General features: G+C 50.8%; 1 protein-coding gene across 22 annotated transcripts in view; it reads right to left on the bottom strand.

The window, feature by feature from the left end:
• USP45 (ubiquitin specific peptidase 45) overlaps positions 1-19,675 on the bottom strand; it is a 314,718-nt gene that overhangs the window by 247,400 nt on the left and 47,643 nt on the right. For all 22 annotated transcript variants that reach the window (XR_004538802.1, XR_004538801.1, XR_004538800.1 and 19 more), the window contains one exon: positions 19,009-19,109. Coding sequence is in view for 13 of the 22 variants with exons in the window: in XM_033938032.1 (XP_033793923.1) it covers positions 19,009-19,109 (101 nt within the window). In the remaining 9 variants the exon portion in view is untranslated. The remainder of the gene's footprint in view (positions 1-19,008; positions 19,110-19,675) is intronic.

Genomic DNA, 19,675 nt, shown 5'->3' with positions numbered 1-19,675 from the left:
TCTGATGAGGACCAACCAGCACGGCTTCAGCAAGGGAAGATCTTTCTTGACTAACTTGCTGCACCTTTTTGAGGGAGTAAAAAGGCAGATAGACAAGGGCGAACCAGTCAACATTGTATATCTGGATTTTCAGAAGGCGTTCGACAAGGTCCGCATGAACGACTACGTTGAAAAATTGCAAGCTAGAGAGTCGAGGGTGAAATACTCATGTGGATTAAAAACTGGTTGGCGGATAGGAAACAAAGAATGGGGGTGAATGGACAATACTTGGACTGGAAAAGCGTCACGAGTGGAGTGCCGCAGGGTTCAGTGCTTGGACCCGTGCTCTGGAAATTGGTACGATGAGCAAGGTGATTAAATTTGCAGACGATACGAAGTTATTCAGAGTAGTGAAGACGCAGAAGGCTTGCGAAGACCTGCAACGTGACATAAACACGCTCGAGAAATGGGCCGTGACATGGCAAATGAGATCTTAATGTGGATAAGTGTTAGGTGATGCATGTCGGTAACAAAAATCTTATACACGAATACAGGATGTCTGGTGCAGTACTTGGAGAACCCCCCCCTCCCAGGAAAGAGACTTGGGAATACTGGTCAACAAGTCGATGAAGCCGTCCGCGCAATGCACGGCGGCTGCAAAAAGTGCGAACAGAATGCTAGGAATGATTAAGAAGGGGATCCCGAACAGATCGGAGAAGGTTATTATGCCGCTCTATTGGGTCATGGTATGCCCCCATCTGGATTACTGGGTCCAGCACTGGTCGCCGTACATGAAGAAGGACATGGTACTACTCGAAAGGGTCCAGAGAAGAGTGACTAAAATGATTAAAGGGCTGGAGGAGTTGCCGTACAGCAAGAGATTAGAGAAACTGGGTCTCTTCTCCCTTGAAAAGAGAAGACTGAGAGGGGACATGATCGAAACATTCAAGATAATGAAGGGTATAGACTTAGTACATACAGACAGGTTGTTCACCCTCTCCAAGGTAGAGAGAACGAGAGGGCACTCTCTAAAGTTAAAAGGGGATAGATTCCGTACAAACATAAGGAAGTTTTTCTTCACCCAGAGAGTGGCAGAAAACTGCAATGCTCTTCCGGAGGTTGTTATAGGGGAAAACACACTCCAGGGATTCAAGACAAAGTTAGACAAGTTCCTGCTGAACCAGAACGTATGCAGGTAAGGCTAGTCTCAGTTAGGGCACTGGTCTTTGACCTAAGGGCTGCCATGGGAGCGGACTGCTGGGCACGACGGACCATTGGTCTGACCCAGCAGCGGCAATTCTTATGTTCTTATGTACATTAGGCAAGCCGGTCTGAAAGTTGGAGACATATGTAGTGGAATGGGGTGGACCACAGGGGCCACTGGCCTGCCAAAATTGTGTCCAACATATTATCAACAACTAGAGAGCTTGGAAGCAGGGCCACAGTTTGGTTTGTTTGGTCCCTCTAACCAAATAAATGTTCCACTGCCCTCGGTTGGGGGAAGCATAACATAGCTTGACGCATAGGCAGCAGAATGCTGCTTTGTTTGGGGGAGCCCAGGAGCTGCACCCTAGCATACGACCTATTGGCAGCCCCTGAGTCCCCCACCCACCTCCTCCCAGTGCTATAGTTTTATATTTTTGGCCAGCTGTTGCGCAGAGTCCACGAGCAGACTTGCTCCTGGAAGTAGAATGAAGGGTTCCAGGCAAGCCTATTGTTTGATGCTGAGTGGTGGCTTCCCGAAGATTTAAAATCATGCAGGTTTTCTGCTAGATAAATATGAAGCCTTTTGGCTTCCACAATGGGGTCACCGTTAATATATTCAAAAGGTTGGAGCCCTGGGAAAGAGAGTGATCCTTGCGGCTTGGGTTGATCCTACTCCACCATCTTATTGGGCTTGGTGGAACAACTTGCATGCACTTATGTTATTGGAACGTAGGGAGGCTTGTCTTAGTGCTAAACGTAAACGACATTTTCTTACTGTTTGGGATCCTTATGTTCAATCCTTGTCTTCTCGAGCTCGCAGTGCCATTTTGAATTCCCTTTAAATTGATCTTATCGGGAGGTGTCGCACTGTGGTGCCAGAGGTGCTGGTGTGCAGGTTCCCCCCTTCCCCTATTTTGGTTTTCCTTTTTTTTTTTTTTTTTTTGTTCTTTCTCCTTTTTTCTCTTCTCCTTCTTTGTGGTTGGGGGTGAGGGCTGGGGGGACGGGGTATCATCTATTGTGATAGTCTATGCTGTCTGGGGTCCAGGGTTGATTTGGGAGGGGGGGTTACTGCTGGAGAGCTTGTTTTGGTTTTTTGCATTGGGGGGGTTAAGAGAACCACCCTGTCATGCCATTTGTTTCTTTAGATTCTCTGTGGTATGCTTTCCTTCCTTGGGTGGGGGGGAAGTATTCACTGGGCTCTGGGGGTTAGAGGGATTGTTAGAGGCGGGGCTTTGTTCAGTATATTGCTCATTTTGTGGATGCTCTGTATTCTTTGTTTGCTGTCGCTTAATTAAAAAATTGTTTCAAATAAAATCATAACACCAGGAGACGGGAGGGAGGGAAGGTGATGGCGGTAACTGAAAATTTTTGAGGAAGCCATGGCCCCTGTGTCCTCTCCCATTCTGATGCCTATGGCTTGATCAAAAGCAGTCTTTTAGAACACTGCCCAGAGAGTCATGGGATGTAAATGGCAGACCTTGCTATAGTTTCACATATTCCTTCTATGGGAAACAAGTAGAAATAGCCAACTGATGTTATCATACATCCGTTCCATATTTTCATTTAGCTACAATATTGCTAGACTACAGCAACAGGACCTGAAGTCTATTGCCAGTGAGATAACAGGCTTTTAGTCACTGCAAAAGATATGAAAAAATGGAGAGGTCTTCGATGGTCAAAATTTCTAAGAGGCTCTGAAATCTTCTTTTCCCTGTCCTTCTGTGTTAGCCTTTAACTGTCTCTTTCCTATCACAATTGTAGTTCTCCCTTCAACCCTTTGTATCTAATTAGTCACTTTAGTCCATGTCTATGTTAGTACAGTAGTACCTCGGAATCCGAACGCCCCAGAACTCGAACGACTTGGAATCCAAACCTTTTCTTGTAGTAAATGTTGTCTTGGAATCCGAACTCTGCTTTGGAATCCAAACGCCCTGCACATTGTATGTGTGTGTGTTGTGCCCCAAAATCAGAATGCTGCTTTGGAATATTTGTTAATATTTTACCTTAAAATTCAATGTATTTCCTGTTAAATTTGAGTTTGTGGGACCCAGGAACAGATTAATCCAGTTTCTATTATTTTCAATGGGAAAAACTGTCTTGGAACTCGAACGCTTTGGAATTCAAATTCTGGAACGGATTAAGTTCGGATTCCAAGGCATCACTGTAATTGTTTTACCTGTCATCCCCAAATTTTATTGTACATCGCTTTGAATTTTTGAAATTGCGATTTTATCAAATTTGATTAAACTTCAACTCGATTGTTTACATGTAAGTAAAAGCAGTTTTTGTCTTACAATCTAGTGCAGTGTATCTCAAATTTTTTTTTAGCTCCAGCACACTAAATGGAGCACATGTTTTTTGCAGCACACTAAATGGAGCAAATGTCATGGCATATTATAATTGAAATTATAAAATTGCAAAACTAACAAAAAATTAAATTTGAGAGTTATTTATTTACAGTTCTTTAAGCTATGTATGGGTCATTGTAACATCAGGGAAACTAAAATAGATAGAACAGATTGACCGCCCCACCAGCACGAACCCTCCTACTAGAAAGTGTCCGCAAACACTCCTACTCACACTTCCTACCCAAATTATGGAACGCAATAGAGGAGTGGATTTTCCTGCAGGAAAAATGGATTGAGGGTTACTGATAGAGAATTACTATGCAGGTCATTGACCTGAATGGGCCGCCGCACGAGCGGACTGCTGGGCGGGATGGACCTCTGCTCTGACCCAGCAGAGGCACTGCTTATGTCCTTAATCCCACTAACCATTAGATCACTGACACGCTTATTAAGGCCTTCTTTTACAAAGGCGCGCTAAAAGGGGGTAAATTTCAGGAAAGTGGCAAAAATCCACCTCTTTACCCGACTCTTGCAAACACACACTGAACTTCTATTTCTACCTCAGCAAAATTATTCTGCCACTGAACGTGCCCTCTACTTGACGTACAGGCAGAACTAAGTCTCGAGGCGTGCACTCAGTGTGAAACTATGCAAGATCTTATCTCCCTATTACTTGCACCCACACCATAAAAGCCAAAAACTGTCCTATACATCGAATGTACTGTATTTCTAGCTGCTTTACTTATAGGGCCTATCGGTTGCCATGCTACTGTGCTCAGCCTCTAAATCTTGTATTCTTCCCAACATACAGTTCATAAGAATTATCCCTCTGCTGCTGTTCTTCCCTTTAATTTGCTGTTCTGAATATCTTATATGTGAATTTGCATCCTTGTTGCCCATCGTTTGCCATGCTACTGTGCCCAGTACCCAAACCATGTACATAGGAATTTCTACCATTGCTCTTCATCCTTTTAATGAGTTCTTCTGTTTAACTACTATATATGAAGTTGTAATCTTGTTGCTAAACCTTCTACTACCGTGTATGCAAACTTGTAACCCGTTCTGGGCTCTTCTGGGAGGACGGGCTAGAAATTCAACTAAATAAATAAATAAATTAATTAAATTAAATAGATAATTAATGCAATGGATGTGCTTGTTTTTGAGTGCAAATTAACTCAAAACATGACTCAATAGCCGACAAGCAAACACGCGTTTCATTATCCACCATCTGCAGTCGTTCTCTTTTTTTCAATTTAGGGCTCCTTTTACTAAGCTGCGATAGCTTTTTTAGCGCACGCAGAATTTTAGCGCGCGCTAAACCCGCGCTACGTGGCTAGAACTAACACCAGTTCAATGCTGGTGTTAGTGTCTAGCACTTGTGGAAATTCAAAGCGCGCTAAAACTGCTATCGCAGCTTAGTAAAAGGAGCCCTTAATTTCCGACAGAGCTGAAAATCCACGTTTGCAAAGATCAGAAGATCCAAACGGCAACAAAGCCTTGATTGCTACTGCATAAAAAAATAAAAATAAAATTACTTGCCGTTAATTTTCAAGGACCAATCCCATCAAAGAAGGAGAAATTAGGTTCTTACCTGCTAATTTACTTTCTTTTAGCTTCTCCAGACCAGTAGAGGTTAACTTTACGAATGGGTATATATCTAATCATGACCAGCAGGTGGAGACTGAAAACAAAACTTTGGGACAGTATATACTATCCTCCCTTCTCTATTTCCCTCAGTCTGCCGAATAGCCAAGCAGAACCAAGAACTGGAAAACAGGAAGAAAACAATACTCCGAACAGGAGTAACAAATAACATACCCAAATGCTGTTGGAAAATGCAGAGGAGAAATACCCGAAGGAAAATGTCCCCACAGCTCGCCAGCTAAGCCAGCCGAGCCACAGCCGCTGTTCTTTAATTCTCCCCGGCCCTAGAAAAATACTAGAACCCGCAGCAAAAAACAAAAACTGCCCGCGAAAACAGCCCCAACAACAACAACAACAACAACAGACAGGGTGGGGACCTCTACTGGTCTGGAGAAGCTAAAAGAAAGTAAATTAGCAGGTAAGAACCTAATTTCTCCTTCTTTAGCACTCTCCAGACCAGTAGAGGTTAACTTTACGAATGGGACGTACCAAAGCAGTCCCTCTCACGGGCGGGACCCCCGAAGGGCCGATACCAGAACACGCTCACCGAACACCGCGTCCCGACGCGCCTGAACATCTACCCGATAATGTCTAACAAATGAATGCAAGGAGGACCAAACCGCAGCCTTACAAATATCCACCGGAGGCACGAGCGACGACTCAGCCCAAGAAGCCGCCTGACCCCGAGTGGAATGAGCCTTGAGAAACTCCGGAACAGGCTGCTGTTTCAGAAGAGAAGCGGAAGCAATCGTCTCCTTGATCCAGCGCGCAATAGTAGCCTTAGAAGCGCCAGCTCCCCGACGAGGACCAGCCAGGAGGACAAAGAGATGATCGGACTTCCGGAATTCCTGGGTCCGCTGCACATAAGAGCGAAGGACCCGACCGACATCCAACTTGCGCAGCTGCCGTTGCTCAGAAGAGCCCTCCCGACCACCCAAGACCGGGAGAACCACCGATTGATTGACATGAAAAGGAGAAACAACCTTCGGCAGAAAGGAAGGAACAGGCCGCAAGACGACCCGCTCCCTAGAAAACTCCAAGAAGGGAGCCCTACAAGAGAAAGCCTGCAGCTCAGAAACACGCCTAGCAGAAGTAATGGCCACCAAAAAGACCGCCTTCAAAGTAAGGTCCTTCAAAGAACAGTCGTCCAAGGGCTCGAAAGGCGGGCGCACCAAAACAGAGAGAACCAGATTAAGATCCCAAGAGGGAACCGAGGGCCGTAGGGGAGGCCTAAGCAGCTTGGCCGCCCGCAGAAACCGAATCACATCAGGAAGAGCCGATAAACGCTGACCTGACACCAACCCTCGAAAGGCCGACAGGGCCGCAAGATGAACCTGGAGAGAAGACCAAGCCAGGCCTCTATCCAGGCCATCCTGCAAGAACTCTAGAATGTTAGGCAGAGAAGCGCGAAAAGAGGTCACTCCCCGCGCCCGACACCATTCCTCAAAGAGACGCCAAACCCGCACATAAGCCCGAGAGGTAGAAAGCCTCCGGGACCCCAACAGTGTAGCGATCACCTTGTCTGAATATCCCTTCTTGCTAAGGCGACCCCTTTCAAGAGCCACGCCATAAGACAGAAGGGAGACGGGTCGAACATGGGAATGGGACCCTGCATCAGAAGGTCGTCCGAGAGAGGCAGAGGAAGAGGAACCGCCACCAGGTGCCTCACCAGATCCGCATACCACGGACGTCGAGGCCAATCCGGAGCCACCAGCACCACCAAACCCGGATGGTGAACAATGCGAAGAAGCACTCTGCCCACCAGCGGCCAAGGAGGGAACACATACAACAGTCCCTCCATTGGCCACGGCTGGACCAGAGCATCCAGACCCTCGGCCAGCCCTTCCCTGCGACGACTGAAGAAGCGGGGCACTTTGGCGTTGCCACTCGTGGCCATCAGGTCCATCAGGGGCTGCCCCCAATCTTGCACTATCAACCGAAACACTCCGGCGCCGAGAAACCACTCTCCTGGATCCAGGAAGTGACGACTGAGGAAGTCTGCCTGAACATTTTCTACCCCGGCTATATGAGAAGCCGAGAGGTCCAGAAGATGGGACTCCGCCCAAACCATGAGCCGAGCCGCCTCCTGCGCCACAGGAGTGCTCTTGGTGCCCCCCTGACGATTGACATAAGCCACCGCCGTGGCATTGTCCGACAGGACTCTGACCGACTTGCCCAGCAAAAGGGAGTGGAAAGCTAACAGCGCCAGCCTGACCGCTCTGGTCTCCAACACGTTGATCGACCAGGAGGCCTCCTCCGCGGACCAGGTGCCCCGAGCTGAGTGGCCCATAAACTGAGCCCCCCAACCGAGGAGACTCGCATCCGTAAGGAGCACCGTCCACTGCGGGAGATCCAGACCCACCCCCTGAACCAGGTGAGGGGTCCGGAGCCACCAGCGCAGACTGCAGCGCGCCAAGCCTCGCAGGGGAACCGGAACATCCAAATCTTGCCTCCGGGGAGACCACCTCCGGAGCAGAGCATACTGAAGAGGACAGCATGTGGGCCCGCGCCCACCTCACCACGTCCAGGGACACCGCCATTGACCCCAGGACTTGGAGGAAATCTCGCGCCCGAGGACCCCGGGACACCAAAAGCAGGCGAATCTGAGATTGCAATTTGCTCACCCGGGCCTCTGGAAGGAAGACCTTCCCCAAGGAGGTGTCGAACATAACCCCAAGGCACTCCAGACGCTGAGCCGGGACCAACCGACTCTTGGAAAGGTTGACCACCCAGCCCAGCGACCGGAGAAACTCCACCACCCGAGCCGTAACCCGGGAGCTCTCCTGCAACGACTTTGCCCGAATCAACCAGTCGTCCAGGTAGGGGTGAACCAGGATGCCCACCGACCGCAAGGCTGCCGCGACGACCACCATTACTGTGGTGAACGTCCGAGGAGCCGTGGCCAGACCAAAGGGAAGCGCACAGAACTGAAAGTGCCGCCCCAAGATCGCAAAGCGAAGGAAGTGCTGATGAGAGGCCCGAATTGGAACCTGCAAGTAGGCCTCCGTCAGATCGAGAGACGTAAGAAACTCCCCCGGCTGAACCGCCAGAATGACCGACCGCAGCGTTTCCATGCGGAAAGACGGAATCTTGAGAGCTCTGTTGACCCCTTTCAAATCCAGGATGGGCCGAAAGGTCCCCTCCTTTATGGCCACCACAAAGTAAATGGAGTACCTGCCGGTGCCCCACTCCGTAGGGGACACCGGCACCACTGCCTCGAGATCTAGCAAACGCTGAAGGGTCTGACGAAAAGCCTGCGTCTTCCATGGAGTCTGACATGGAGAAGCGAGGAAAAGGTCCGGCAGAGAGCGGGTAAACTCCAGAGCGTAACCGTCCCGCACCACCTCAAGGACCCACTGATCGGACGCGATCTCGGCCCATTTGGGGAAAAATTTGCGCAGCCGGGCCCCCACCGGAACCAAAGGGGGCGCCGGCAAGGAGTCATTGCGCAGGACGGGAAGCGGGGGAACCGGCGGAGGGATTCCCTGCCCCCCGACGGGCCCCCCGAAAGGGCTGCATGCGCTGGAAGAACCGACCCCGGGAAAAACCCTGAGCCGGGAAAGAAGCAGCCCCACGCCCCGGGCGACACTTGCGAAATTCCCGCAAACGCCCCCGGGCAGCCCCACACCTAGACGCAGGGCGGGCACGGTCCTCAGGCAGACGGGGCACCTTCGAGTCCGTCAGAGTCTGAATCAACTCATCTAATTCCTCTTCAAACAAAAAGACCCCCTAAAGGGAACTTTAGTAAACTTAGCTTTGGACGCAGAATCCGCCGCCCAAGCGCGCAGCCACAAAATACGCCGCGCGGCCATGCCATAGACTTAGCCGAAATCCGCACCAAGTCATAAAGAGCATCTGAGAGGAACGATGGCAGCCATCGCAATCTTCGCTACCTCCTGATCCACTAGAGACCAGTCATCAGACTCCCGATCCAGGACACGCTCAGCCCACCGAAACACGGCGCGAGCGACTAGCTCCCCACAAACAGCCGCCTGGACCCCAAAGGCAGAGACATCAAAATCATACTTAAGAAGTGTCTCTAACGCACGCGCCTCCGAGACCCTAAGAGCAGAACCGTCCATAACAGGCACGGTATGCCGCTTAGGAAGTGCCGAGACCACCGCGTTCCCCATTGGCGAAATTAAGGTAGCCCTACCTCCCTCCGGGACGGGATACCCAAGAGCCAAGGCGCACACCAAACGAAACTGCGCCCATAGGCCACTGCACCAACACAAAATCCCGCAAATCCTGACGCACAGGAAAAGAGCGGGAACCAGGACAGACCCCCTGAAGCAGAGGGGCCCCCATACGCGGGGTCTCCGGCGGCGCCACTGCAAAAATGCAGCACCAAGGAGACCTGCTACACAGGTCTAAAAGCTCATCCCTCTGAATAAAAAAAAGCGCACCACGGACGCATCTGCTCTGGAAGACGGGAAACCCGCCGCCCCGCTGCCAACAGGCGTCCCCTCTAGAGGATCCTGGAAGCCCGCCAAAGCAGCCAGGTCCTCAACCAGGCCAACACGCTCCTCCGCCCACCAATTCGCAATCCAAGCCCCCCCGCGGGCGCTTGGATGAGGGAGGAGGAAGAGGGGACGCCAAACGAAAAGAGGGAGGCAAAGCCATAGGGGGCACGGAGGGAAACCCCCCCCCGAAACCCCCCAGGCGCACGTGGGACCCCCAAAAGTCCGCACAAAGAAAGAAAATAAATTGGGGGCAAAAAACCCCTGGGGGTCCCCAGGGACTCCCTGCCCCAGCAGGGGTCCATGCTGAAACCTGCCCCTGTGTTCGCCATACAGGGGGAAGGTCACCTGAGGTTGCAGACAAAATGGAGGGGCCAGACAAAGAAAATGGCGAAGTTCCCGCCAAAAATGCTCCCTCCATGGCCTGTAGCGGCTGAGAAGACTGAACAGTCTCAGCCGCTAAGACAGGCAAGTCGGCATCAGCTGTCAAAAAATCAGCTGAGAGGGAATCCTTCGGGGAATCCCTCCGTGGGCGGTTGTGGAAGACCGGGCTTCCCCACTGCTCCAAGCCGACTCGCGAGGCACCATCGGCGGGGAGCTCTGGGCGCCTGCAGCCGCTGCCGACGGAGCTCCACCACCTCACCGACCCAAACCGCCGAGTTCAGGCCGGCCGCGAGTGCCTCGCGGCTGGACTCAATTGTGTCCTACTCCCCCGGAGAAGGGCACAATTGCTCCATACGCGACCTAGCTATAAAAAAGTGCCGGTTACATGAAAAAATACAGTAAAATACAGTTTTCTTAAAGGGAAACAACCCTTCAGACCAGCACTACCTCAGGATTTTTTTTTTTTTTTTTACAGAACAGACTCCACAGGCTCTCGAAGCAATATGCCTTGCTTGACTTAGGGGGCAAGGCTTACTGCTGAGGCTCCTCTAAAAAAATGTGGGGAGGTGGAGGAAGTGGGGGGAGGGACCCCGCTCGTGACCCGCCGGGTTTGACACCCCCGAGGTCGGACGGACCCCCAAACAGGGCCCGACCAAGCTCCGTCCGGCCAAAAACAGGGACAATAAACCCCTAAACAAATTCCAACAGAACACAATTGGATGTTTCAGCCATTTTGCAATCATCTGATATTGAAATTCAGGGGCGGGCAACATTATTAGTCTCGTTGGTATTTCTACAAGATAAAGAAATGTTGTTGAAATTGTATTTTAATCTGAAACAGGTCACCTTTTTAGGTGAAAGGATATATATATTTCCGGATGTCTCTAAATGGACACAATCTAGGAGGAAAGAATTCTTGATTTATCGACCAAAAGTGATTGCATTGGGGGCAGTGTTCCAGTTAAGATTTCCCTGTAAATGTTTCGTCTCCTATCAAGGGAGTAAATATATTTTCTTTGAACCTGCCCAATTAGGGTTTTTCCTGGAGGGTAAAGGAATCTCTAAACAGTCCGAATGAAACAGGATATTAATGCGGTATTAATTAATGGATAGGATAACATCTTACACTGCTCTATTTCCTAATTTGTGATTTTCTTGGGTATATGTTCCCCTTTCCCGAGGGGCTTTATTTAATTTTGTCTCTTCTCCTCTAATTGTGGACTGTATTTGATGATTGTTTTCATTGTATATTTTGTATCTTAGTTTTCTAACTAAGTAAGATTATAATTTTGTATTTCCTTTAACATCTTTGTAAAATGGGATGTAATAAAATGATAAATATAAAATAAAAAAAAAAAAACAAATTCCAACAGCCCTACCAAGAGAGATGGGTACAGATCACTCAACACCTGCTGGAGACTGAAAGAAGACTGAGGGAAATAGAGAAGGGAGGATAGTATATACTGTCCCAAAGTTTTGTTTTCAGTCTCCACCTGCTGGTCATGATTAGATATATACCCATTCGTAAAGTTAACCTCTACTGGTCTGGAGAGTGCTAAAGAATGATGCTTATCTGGGCGGTGATATCCTTACGCACAAAGACACTTGCAACATTGACAGACTCTTGCATACGCAACGTACATGCCATCTATTCTAGTGTATAAATACCTCTTATTCCAAGTGATAAATATCCGTTGTGATATATGATTCAACCACTCTTAATAGCTATAAATTTCATAACTTTACTGAAGCTTCGGACCTCAGAAACACCACTCATCTCTCAAACGTTTATCATAGCGATAAGGTTGACATGTCTCCTCAATGGCCCACTTTTTTATCCTAATTGGATTTCAATATTTAAAGTGCAGTTTTTTAAAGTGCACCAGTTTCAAAATGCTTAAAAAGTGCCTTAAAGTGCTACTAGTCAAATGCTTTTACATATGTACTAAAGGTTTATGACTTATCTCAGTTTTTATGATCGGGGAAACTCTGATCCAACATGTTTCGCGTATTCAACGCTTTATCAAGAATCGTTTCTCACAATCACTCCGTTGTCACCCGACCATTCATTTACAATGTGTCTATTCTAGTGTATACTTATGAAGGGAATTTTTAAAAATAAAGTAAAATTCTGGAATCTCTCATGGATCACCCGGAATCTCTTCGAGGCATACCACTGTGCCGTGGAACACAGTTTGAGACACACTGATCTAGAGTGTTAAAGGTCTGTTCATAGTTGTATGGATGAGGCCTTGGGAAAAAGGAGAAATTAGGTTCTTACCTGCTAATTTACTTTCTTTTAGCTTCTCCAGACCAGTAGAGGTTAACTTTACGAATGGGTATATATCTAATCATGACCAGCAGGTGGAGACTGAAAACAAAACTTTGGGACAGTATATCCTAGCCCCTCCTCTCTATTTCCCTCAGTCTGCCGAATAGCCAAGCAGAACCAAGAACTGGAAAACAACAGAGAGAAAAAACAATACTCCAAAAGGAGTAACAAATAACATACCCAAAATGCTGTTGGAAAATGCAGAGGAGAAATTCCCGAAGGAAGAATGTCCCCACAGCTCGCCAGCTAAGCCAGCCGAGCCACAGCCGCTGTTCTTCAATTCTCCCCGGCCCTAGAAAAATACTAGAACCCGCAGCAAAAACCAAAAACTGCCCGCGCAACAGCCCCAACAACAACAACAACAGACAGGGTGGGGACCTCTACTGGTCTGGAGAAGCTAAAAGAAAGTAAATTAGCAGGTAAGAACCTAATTTCTCCTTCTTTAGCACTCTCCAGACCAGTAGAGGTTAACTTTACGAATGGGACGTACCAAAGCAGTCCCTCTCACGGGCGGGACCCCCGAAGGGCCGATACCAGTACACGCTCACCGAACACCGCGTCCCGACGCGCCTGCACATCAACCCGATAATGACGAACAAAGGAATGCAAGGAGGACCAAACCGCAGCCTTACAAATATCCACTGGAGGCACGAGCGACGACTCAGCCCAAGAAGCCGCCTGACCCCGAGTGGAATGAGCCTTGAGAAACTCCGGAACAGGCTGCTGTTTCAGAAGATAAGCGGAAGCAATCGTCTCCTTGATCCAGCGCGCAATAGTAGCCTTAGAAGCGCCCGCTCCCCGACGAGGACCCGCCAGGAGGACAAAGAGATGATCGGACTTCCGGAATTCCTGGGTCCGCTGCACATAAGAGCGAAGGACCCGACCGACATCCAACTTGCGCAGCTGCCGTTGCTCAGAAGAGCCCTCCCGACCACCCAAGACCGGGAGAACCACCGATTGATTGACATGAAAAGGAGAAACAACCTTCGGCAGAAAGGAAGGAACAGGCCGCAAGACGACCCGCTCCCTAGAAAACTCCAAGAAGGGAGCCCTACAAGAGAAAGCCTGCAGCTCAGAAACACGCCTAGCAGAAGTAATGGCCACCAAAAAGACCGCCTTCAAAGTAAGGTCCTTCAAAGAACAGTCGTCCAAGGGCTCGAAAGGCGGACGCACCAAAACAGAGAGAACCAGATTAAGATCCCAAGAGGGAACCGAGGGCCGTAGGGGAGGCCTAAGCAACTTGGCCGCCCGCAAAAACCGAATCACATCAGGAAGAGCCGATAAACGCTGACCTGACACCAACCCTCGAAAGGCCGACAGGGCCGCAATATGAACCCGGAGAGAAGACCAAGCCAGGCCTCTATCCAGGCCATCCTGCAAGAACTCCAGAATGTTAGGCAGATAAGCGCGAAAAGAGGTCACTCCCCGCGCCCGACACCATTCCTCAAAGAGACGCCAAACCCGCACATAAGCCCGAGAGGTAGAAAGCCTCCGGGACCCCAACAGTGTAGAGATCACCTTGTCTGAATATCCCTTCTTGCTAAGGCGACCCCTTTCAAGAGCCACGCCGTAAGACAGAAGGGAGATGGGTCGAACATGGGAATGGGACCCTGCATCAGAAGGTCGTCCGAGAGAGGCAGAGGAAGAGGATCCGCTACCAGGTGCCTCACCAGATCCGCATACCACGGACGGTGAGGCCAATCCGGCGCCACCAGCACCACCAAACCCGGATGGTGAACAATGCGAAGAAGCACTCTGCCCACCAGCGGCCAAGGAGGGAACACATACAACAGCCCCTCCGTTGGCCACTGCTGGACCAGAGCATCCAGACCCTCGGCCAGACCGTCCCTGCGACGACTGAAGAAGCGGGGCACTTTGGCGTTGCCACCCGTGGCCATCAGGTCCATCAGGGGCTGCCCCCAAGCCTGCACTATCAACTGAAACGCCTCGGCGCCGAGACACCACTCTCCTGGATCTAGAAAGTGACGACTGAGGAAGTCTGCCTGAACATTTTCTACTCCGGCTATATGAGAGGCCGAGAGGTCCAGCAGATGGGATTCCGCCCAAACCATGAGCAGAGCCGCCTCCTGCGCCACCTGAGTGCTCTTGGTGCCCCCCTGACGATTGACCTAAGCCACCGCCGTGGCATTGTCCGACAGCACTCTGACCGACTTGCCCAGCAACAGGGAGTGGAAAACCAACAGCGCCAGACGGACCGCTCTGGTCTCCAACACGTTGATCGACCAGGCGGCCTCCTCCGCGGACCAGGTGCCCTGAGCTGAGTGACCCAAACACTGAGCCCCCCAACCCAGGAGACTCGCATCCGTCAGGAGCACCGTCCACTGCGGGAGATCCAGACCCACCCCCTGAACTAGGTGAGGGGTCTGGAGCCACCAACGCAGACTGCAGCGCGCCAAGCCTCGCAGGGGGACCGGAACATCCATCCCGTGCTTCTGGGGAGACCACCTCCGGAGCAGAGCATACTGGAGAGGACGCATGTGGGCCCGCGCCCACCTCACCACGTCCAGGGACGCCGCCATCGACCCCAAGACCCGGAGGAAATCTCGCGCCCGAGGACACCGGGACGCCAAAAGCAGGCGAATCTGAGATTGCAATTTGCTCACCCGGCCCTCTGGGAGGAAGACCCTCCCCAAGGAGGTGTCGAACAGCACCCCTAGGTACTCCAGACGCTGAGCCGGGACCAACCGATTCTTGGAAAGGTTGACCACCCAGCCCAGCGACCGGAGAAACTCCACCACCCGAGCAGTAACCCGGGAGCTTTCCTGCAACGACTTTGCCCGAATTAACCAGTCGTCCAGGTAGGGGTGTACCAGGATGCCCTCCGACCGCAAGGCTGCCGCGACGACCACCATCACCTTGGTGAACGTCCGAGGAGCCGTGGCCAGCCCAAAGGGAAGCGCACAGAACTGAAAGTGCCGACCCAAGATCGCAAAGCGCAGGAAACGCTGATGATAGGCCCGAATGGGAACATGCAAGTAGGCCTCCGTCAGATCGAGAGAAGTGAGAAACTCCCCCGGCTGAACCGCCAGAATGACCGACCGCAGAGTTTCCATACGGAAAGAGGGAATCTTGAGAGCCCTGTTGACCCCTTTCAAATCGAGGATGGGCCGAAAGGTCCCCTCCTTCTTGGGCACCACAAAGTAAATGGAGTACCTGCCCGTGCCCCACTCCGGAGGGGGCACCGGAACAACTGCCCTGAGATCTAGCAAGCGCTGAAGGGTCTGGCGAAAAGCCTGCGTCTTCCCCGGAGTCTGACATGGAGAAGCGAGGAAAAAATCCGGCAGAGAGCGGGCGAACTCCAGGGCATAACCGTCCCGCACCACCTCCAGGACCCACTGATCGGACGTGATCTCGGCCCATTTGGGGAAAAATTCACGCAGCCGGGCCCCCACCGGAACCAAAGGGGGCGCCGGCAAGGCGTCATTGTGCAGGACGGGAAGCGGGGGAACCGGCGGAGGGATTCCCTGCCCCCCGACGGGCCCCCCGAAAGGGCTGCATGCGCTGGAAGAACCGACCCCGGGAAAATCCCGGAGACTGGAAAGAAGCAGCCCCACGCCCAGGGCGATACTTGCGAAAATCCCGCAAACGCCCCCGGGCCGCACCCCCCCGAGACGCCGGACGGGCACGGTCCTCCGGCAGACGGGGAACTTTCGAGTCCGACAAAGTCTGAATCAACTTATCCAAGTCCTCTCCAAACAAAAACGACCCCCGAAAGGGAAATTTAGTAAGCTTAGCTTTGGACGCAGCATCCGCCGCCCAAGCGCGCAGCCACAACACACGCCTTGCGGCCACGCCAAAAGCCATAGACTTAGCCGAGATCCGCACCAAGTCATATAGAGCATCTGAGAGGAATGAGGCCGCCATCTCAATCTTCGCTACCTCCTGATCCACCAGAGACCAGTCGTCAGACTCTCGATCCAAGACCCGCTCCGCCCACCGAAACACGGCGCGAGCGACCAGTCCCCCACAAATAGCCGCCTGGACCCCAAAGGCAGAGACCTGAAAATTTTGCTTAAGGATGCTCTCCAATTTGCGCTCCTCAGAGTCCCGCAAGGCAGAACCGCCCTCAACAGGCACAGTATGCCGCTTGGAAATTGCCGAGACCACCGCATCCACGACTGGCGAAGCTAACGTAGCCCGATCCCCTTCCGGAATGGGATACAGGCGAGCCATGCTGCGCGCCAGCCGAAACGGCGTCTCCGGCGTTTTCCACTGCTCCAGAATAATATCCCGAATATCCTGATGCATAGGAAAAGAGCGGGAAACGGAACGGATCCCCCGTAACAGGGGGTCCCCCACACGCGGAGTCTCCGGCGGCGCGTCCTCAAAACGCAAAACCGAAGAAACCTGCTGAATAAGGTCAGGCAGCTCATCTTTCTGAAAAAGGCGCACCACGGACGCCTCGTCACTGGAGAACGGGAAATCAGACAACCCGCCGCCAGCTTCCGTCCCCTCCAGAGAGTCCTGGAACTCCTCAGAAGGGTCCAGGTCCTCCTCCAGACCGACCCGTTCCTCCGACCACAAATTCTCGTCCCACGACACCCGCGGACGCTTGGACAAGGGAGGCGGCGGAGGGGACGTCACGCCAGACGAAAGAGGCAAAGCCGCAGGGAGCGCGGAGGAAAACCCACCCCCCGAAACCCCCTGGGCGCAACCGGGACCCCCAGCCGCCTGAAAATAGGCTCTGCATAAAGAAAAGAAAAATTCAGGAGAAAAACCCCCCGAGGGTCCCAAGGGACTCCCTGCCACAGCAGGGGACCCAGCAGAACCTTGCCCCTGCATAGTCAAAACAGGGGGAAGGTCACCTGAGGTGGAAGACAAAATGGAGGGGCCAGACAGAGAAGATGGCGGTTTTCCCGCCAAAAAAGCTCCCCCCATAGCCTGAAGCGGCTGAGAAACCTGAATAGTCTCAGCCGCTAAAGCAGGCAAGCCGGCATCAGCTGTCAAAAAATCAGCTGAGAGGGAATCCTTCGGGGAATCCCTCCGTGGGCGGTTGTGGAAGACCGGGCTTCCCCACTGCTCCAAGCCGACTCGCGAGGCACCATCGGCGGGGAGCTCTGGGCGCCTGCAGCCGCTGCCGACGGAGCTCCACCACCTCACCGACCCAAACCGCCGAGTTCAGGCCGGCCGCGAGTGCCTCGCGGCTGGACTAAAATTGTGTCCTACTCCCCCGGAGAAGGGCACAATTGCTCCATACGCGACCTAGCTATAAAAAAGTGCTGGTTACATGAAAAAATACAGTAAAATACAGTTTTCTTAAAGGGAAACAACCCTTCAGACCAGCACTACCTCAGGATTTTTTTTTTTTTTTTTTTTACAGAATAGACTCCACAGGCTCTCGAAGCAATATGCCTTGCTTGACTTAGGGGGCAAGGCTTACTGCTGAGGCTCCTCTAAAAAAATGTGGGGAGGTGGAGGAAGTGGGGGGAGGGACCCCGCTCGTGACCCGCCGGGTTTAACACCCCCGAGGTCGGACGAACCCCCAAACAGAGTCCGCCCAAGCTCCGTCCGGCTAAAAACAGGGACAATAAACCCCCTAAACAAATTCCAACAGCCCTACCAAGGGAGATGGGTACAGATCACTCAACACCTGCTGGAGACTGAAAGAAGACTGAGGGAAATAGAGAGGAGGGGCTAGGATATACTGTCCCAAAGTTTTGTTTTCAGTCTCCACCTGCTGGTCATGATTAGATATATACCCATTCGTAAAGTTAACCTCTACTGGTCTGGAGAGTGCTAAAGAATATGGGGAGATGAGAAGCTGATACCATCTCTGGTTTAAAATAAAAAAATAGAGTGAATACAAAGGATTATCCTCCAGTACCAATTCCCAGACTCTCTTATTTCATACATCTGGAATAATTTTCCTCCAGCAATGTGATGCACTCCCTCTCTGGCTTCATTAAAGAAAGATTAGGTTCTTACCTCGATAATCTTTCTTGTAAATAGGTGTGTCATTCTGGATGGATGGGTTCAGACTGAATACCCATTTTGTGTCATTCTGGATGGATGAGTATTTAGTCTGAACCCACAAGCTATGCAGAAGGTATCGATCACAGTTTTGAACTCCTCCTCCTTATCCAGTGTGCTGTGCTGCCCTCTTCAGTTTGTACCAAAGTGGGAAATAACCCCTATAAACATATGGACAAAGGGCACAGGGAAGTTCCCTGAAAACAAAGTAGTGTTCTGTCTGCTCTGCAACAAGTATATTAACACTGTTAATAACCAGAATGTATGAGAGGAAAATATCAACAAGCAAAAACATTTATGGAGTGCTACATACCTCAGCGAATTTTGTGCCTTATACTTCTTCATCTCCCTATAGTCAAACTGACATTAACATCATTCTGAAAACAGACATTCTTGGTTGAGACAGTAAGCAGGAACATTGTAAGGCTGACTGGGCGGGGTTCCAGAATGACACACGTTTACAAGAAAGAAGATTATCAAGGTAAGAACCTAATCTTTCTTTCTAGTGCAACAGGTGTGTCATCTCCCTCAAGCACTCCTAACGGAAGGGACGATTCAGCAGACATTTCATTGCAGTAGTGCTTAAACCTCCCGCGATGAATCATCCCATTCCAAAAAAATACATCACAAGCAAAAAAATCTTACTAGAAACAAAGCAACATACCTGTTTCAGCCCTGCTGGCATGTTTCTGAAGAAAATCCACCATCTGAGTCAAGGACTTCTTGTTGCAATGTGTTGAAAGCTGCTCATTGCAATCATAACACCTGAGGAATTACAAAACAAAATGATGGAAAAGATGCTGGGAATAAATAGAAAGCAATACTGAGAAAGAACAGCTAGGATGTATATTCTGCCTTACATATGACCAATGAAGAAGGGACATACTGGTAGGTTTTTTATATTAGATCCTAGCTCCATAGACTACACCTAAGATCAAGGGAAACGTTTGGAGGCTTGAATCTATATTTTAGTATACATGTCTCCCTCCATATTCACAGGGGTTAGGGGCAAAGCCGGCCCATGAATAACTTTAGGGCCGACTCTGACCCACCCCCACGACCTCCTAACTGTACTTTTTAAAGCCTGGTGGTCTAGCAGTGAAGAAGGTCAGGAGCGATTTTCCTACGCTCCTGCCCTGTGCAGTGCCGGGAACAAAAATGGCTGCTGTGAGTTCCTGTGAGTTCATAGGAACTCATAGCAGTCATTTTTGTTACCAGTTCTACAAAGGGCAGAAGTGTAGGAAGATTGCTCCTACCCTGCTTCATGGCTAGACCACCAGGTTTTAAAAAGCAAGTAAGGGGAGAGGTCTAGGAAGCAGGGATGGGTCACC

Source organism: Geotrypetes seraphini, chromosome 3 (assembly GCF_902459505.1).
Source record: "Geotrypetes seraphini chromosome 3, aGeoSer1.1, whole genome shotgun sequence".
NCBI lineage: Eukaryota > Metazoa > Chordata > Amphibia > Gymnophiona > Dermophiidae > Geotrypetes > Geotrypetes seraphini.
The sequence above is the reverse complement of the archived record's forward strand: the minus strand, read 5'-3'. Positions and strand labels throughout refer to the sequence as shown.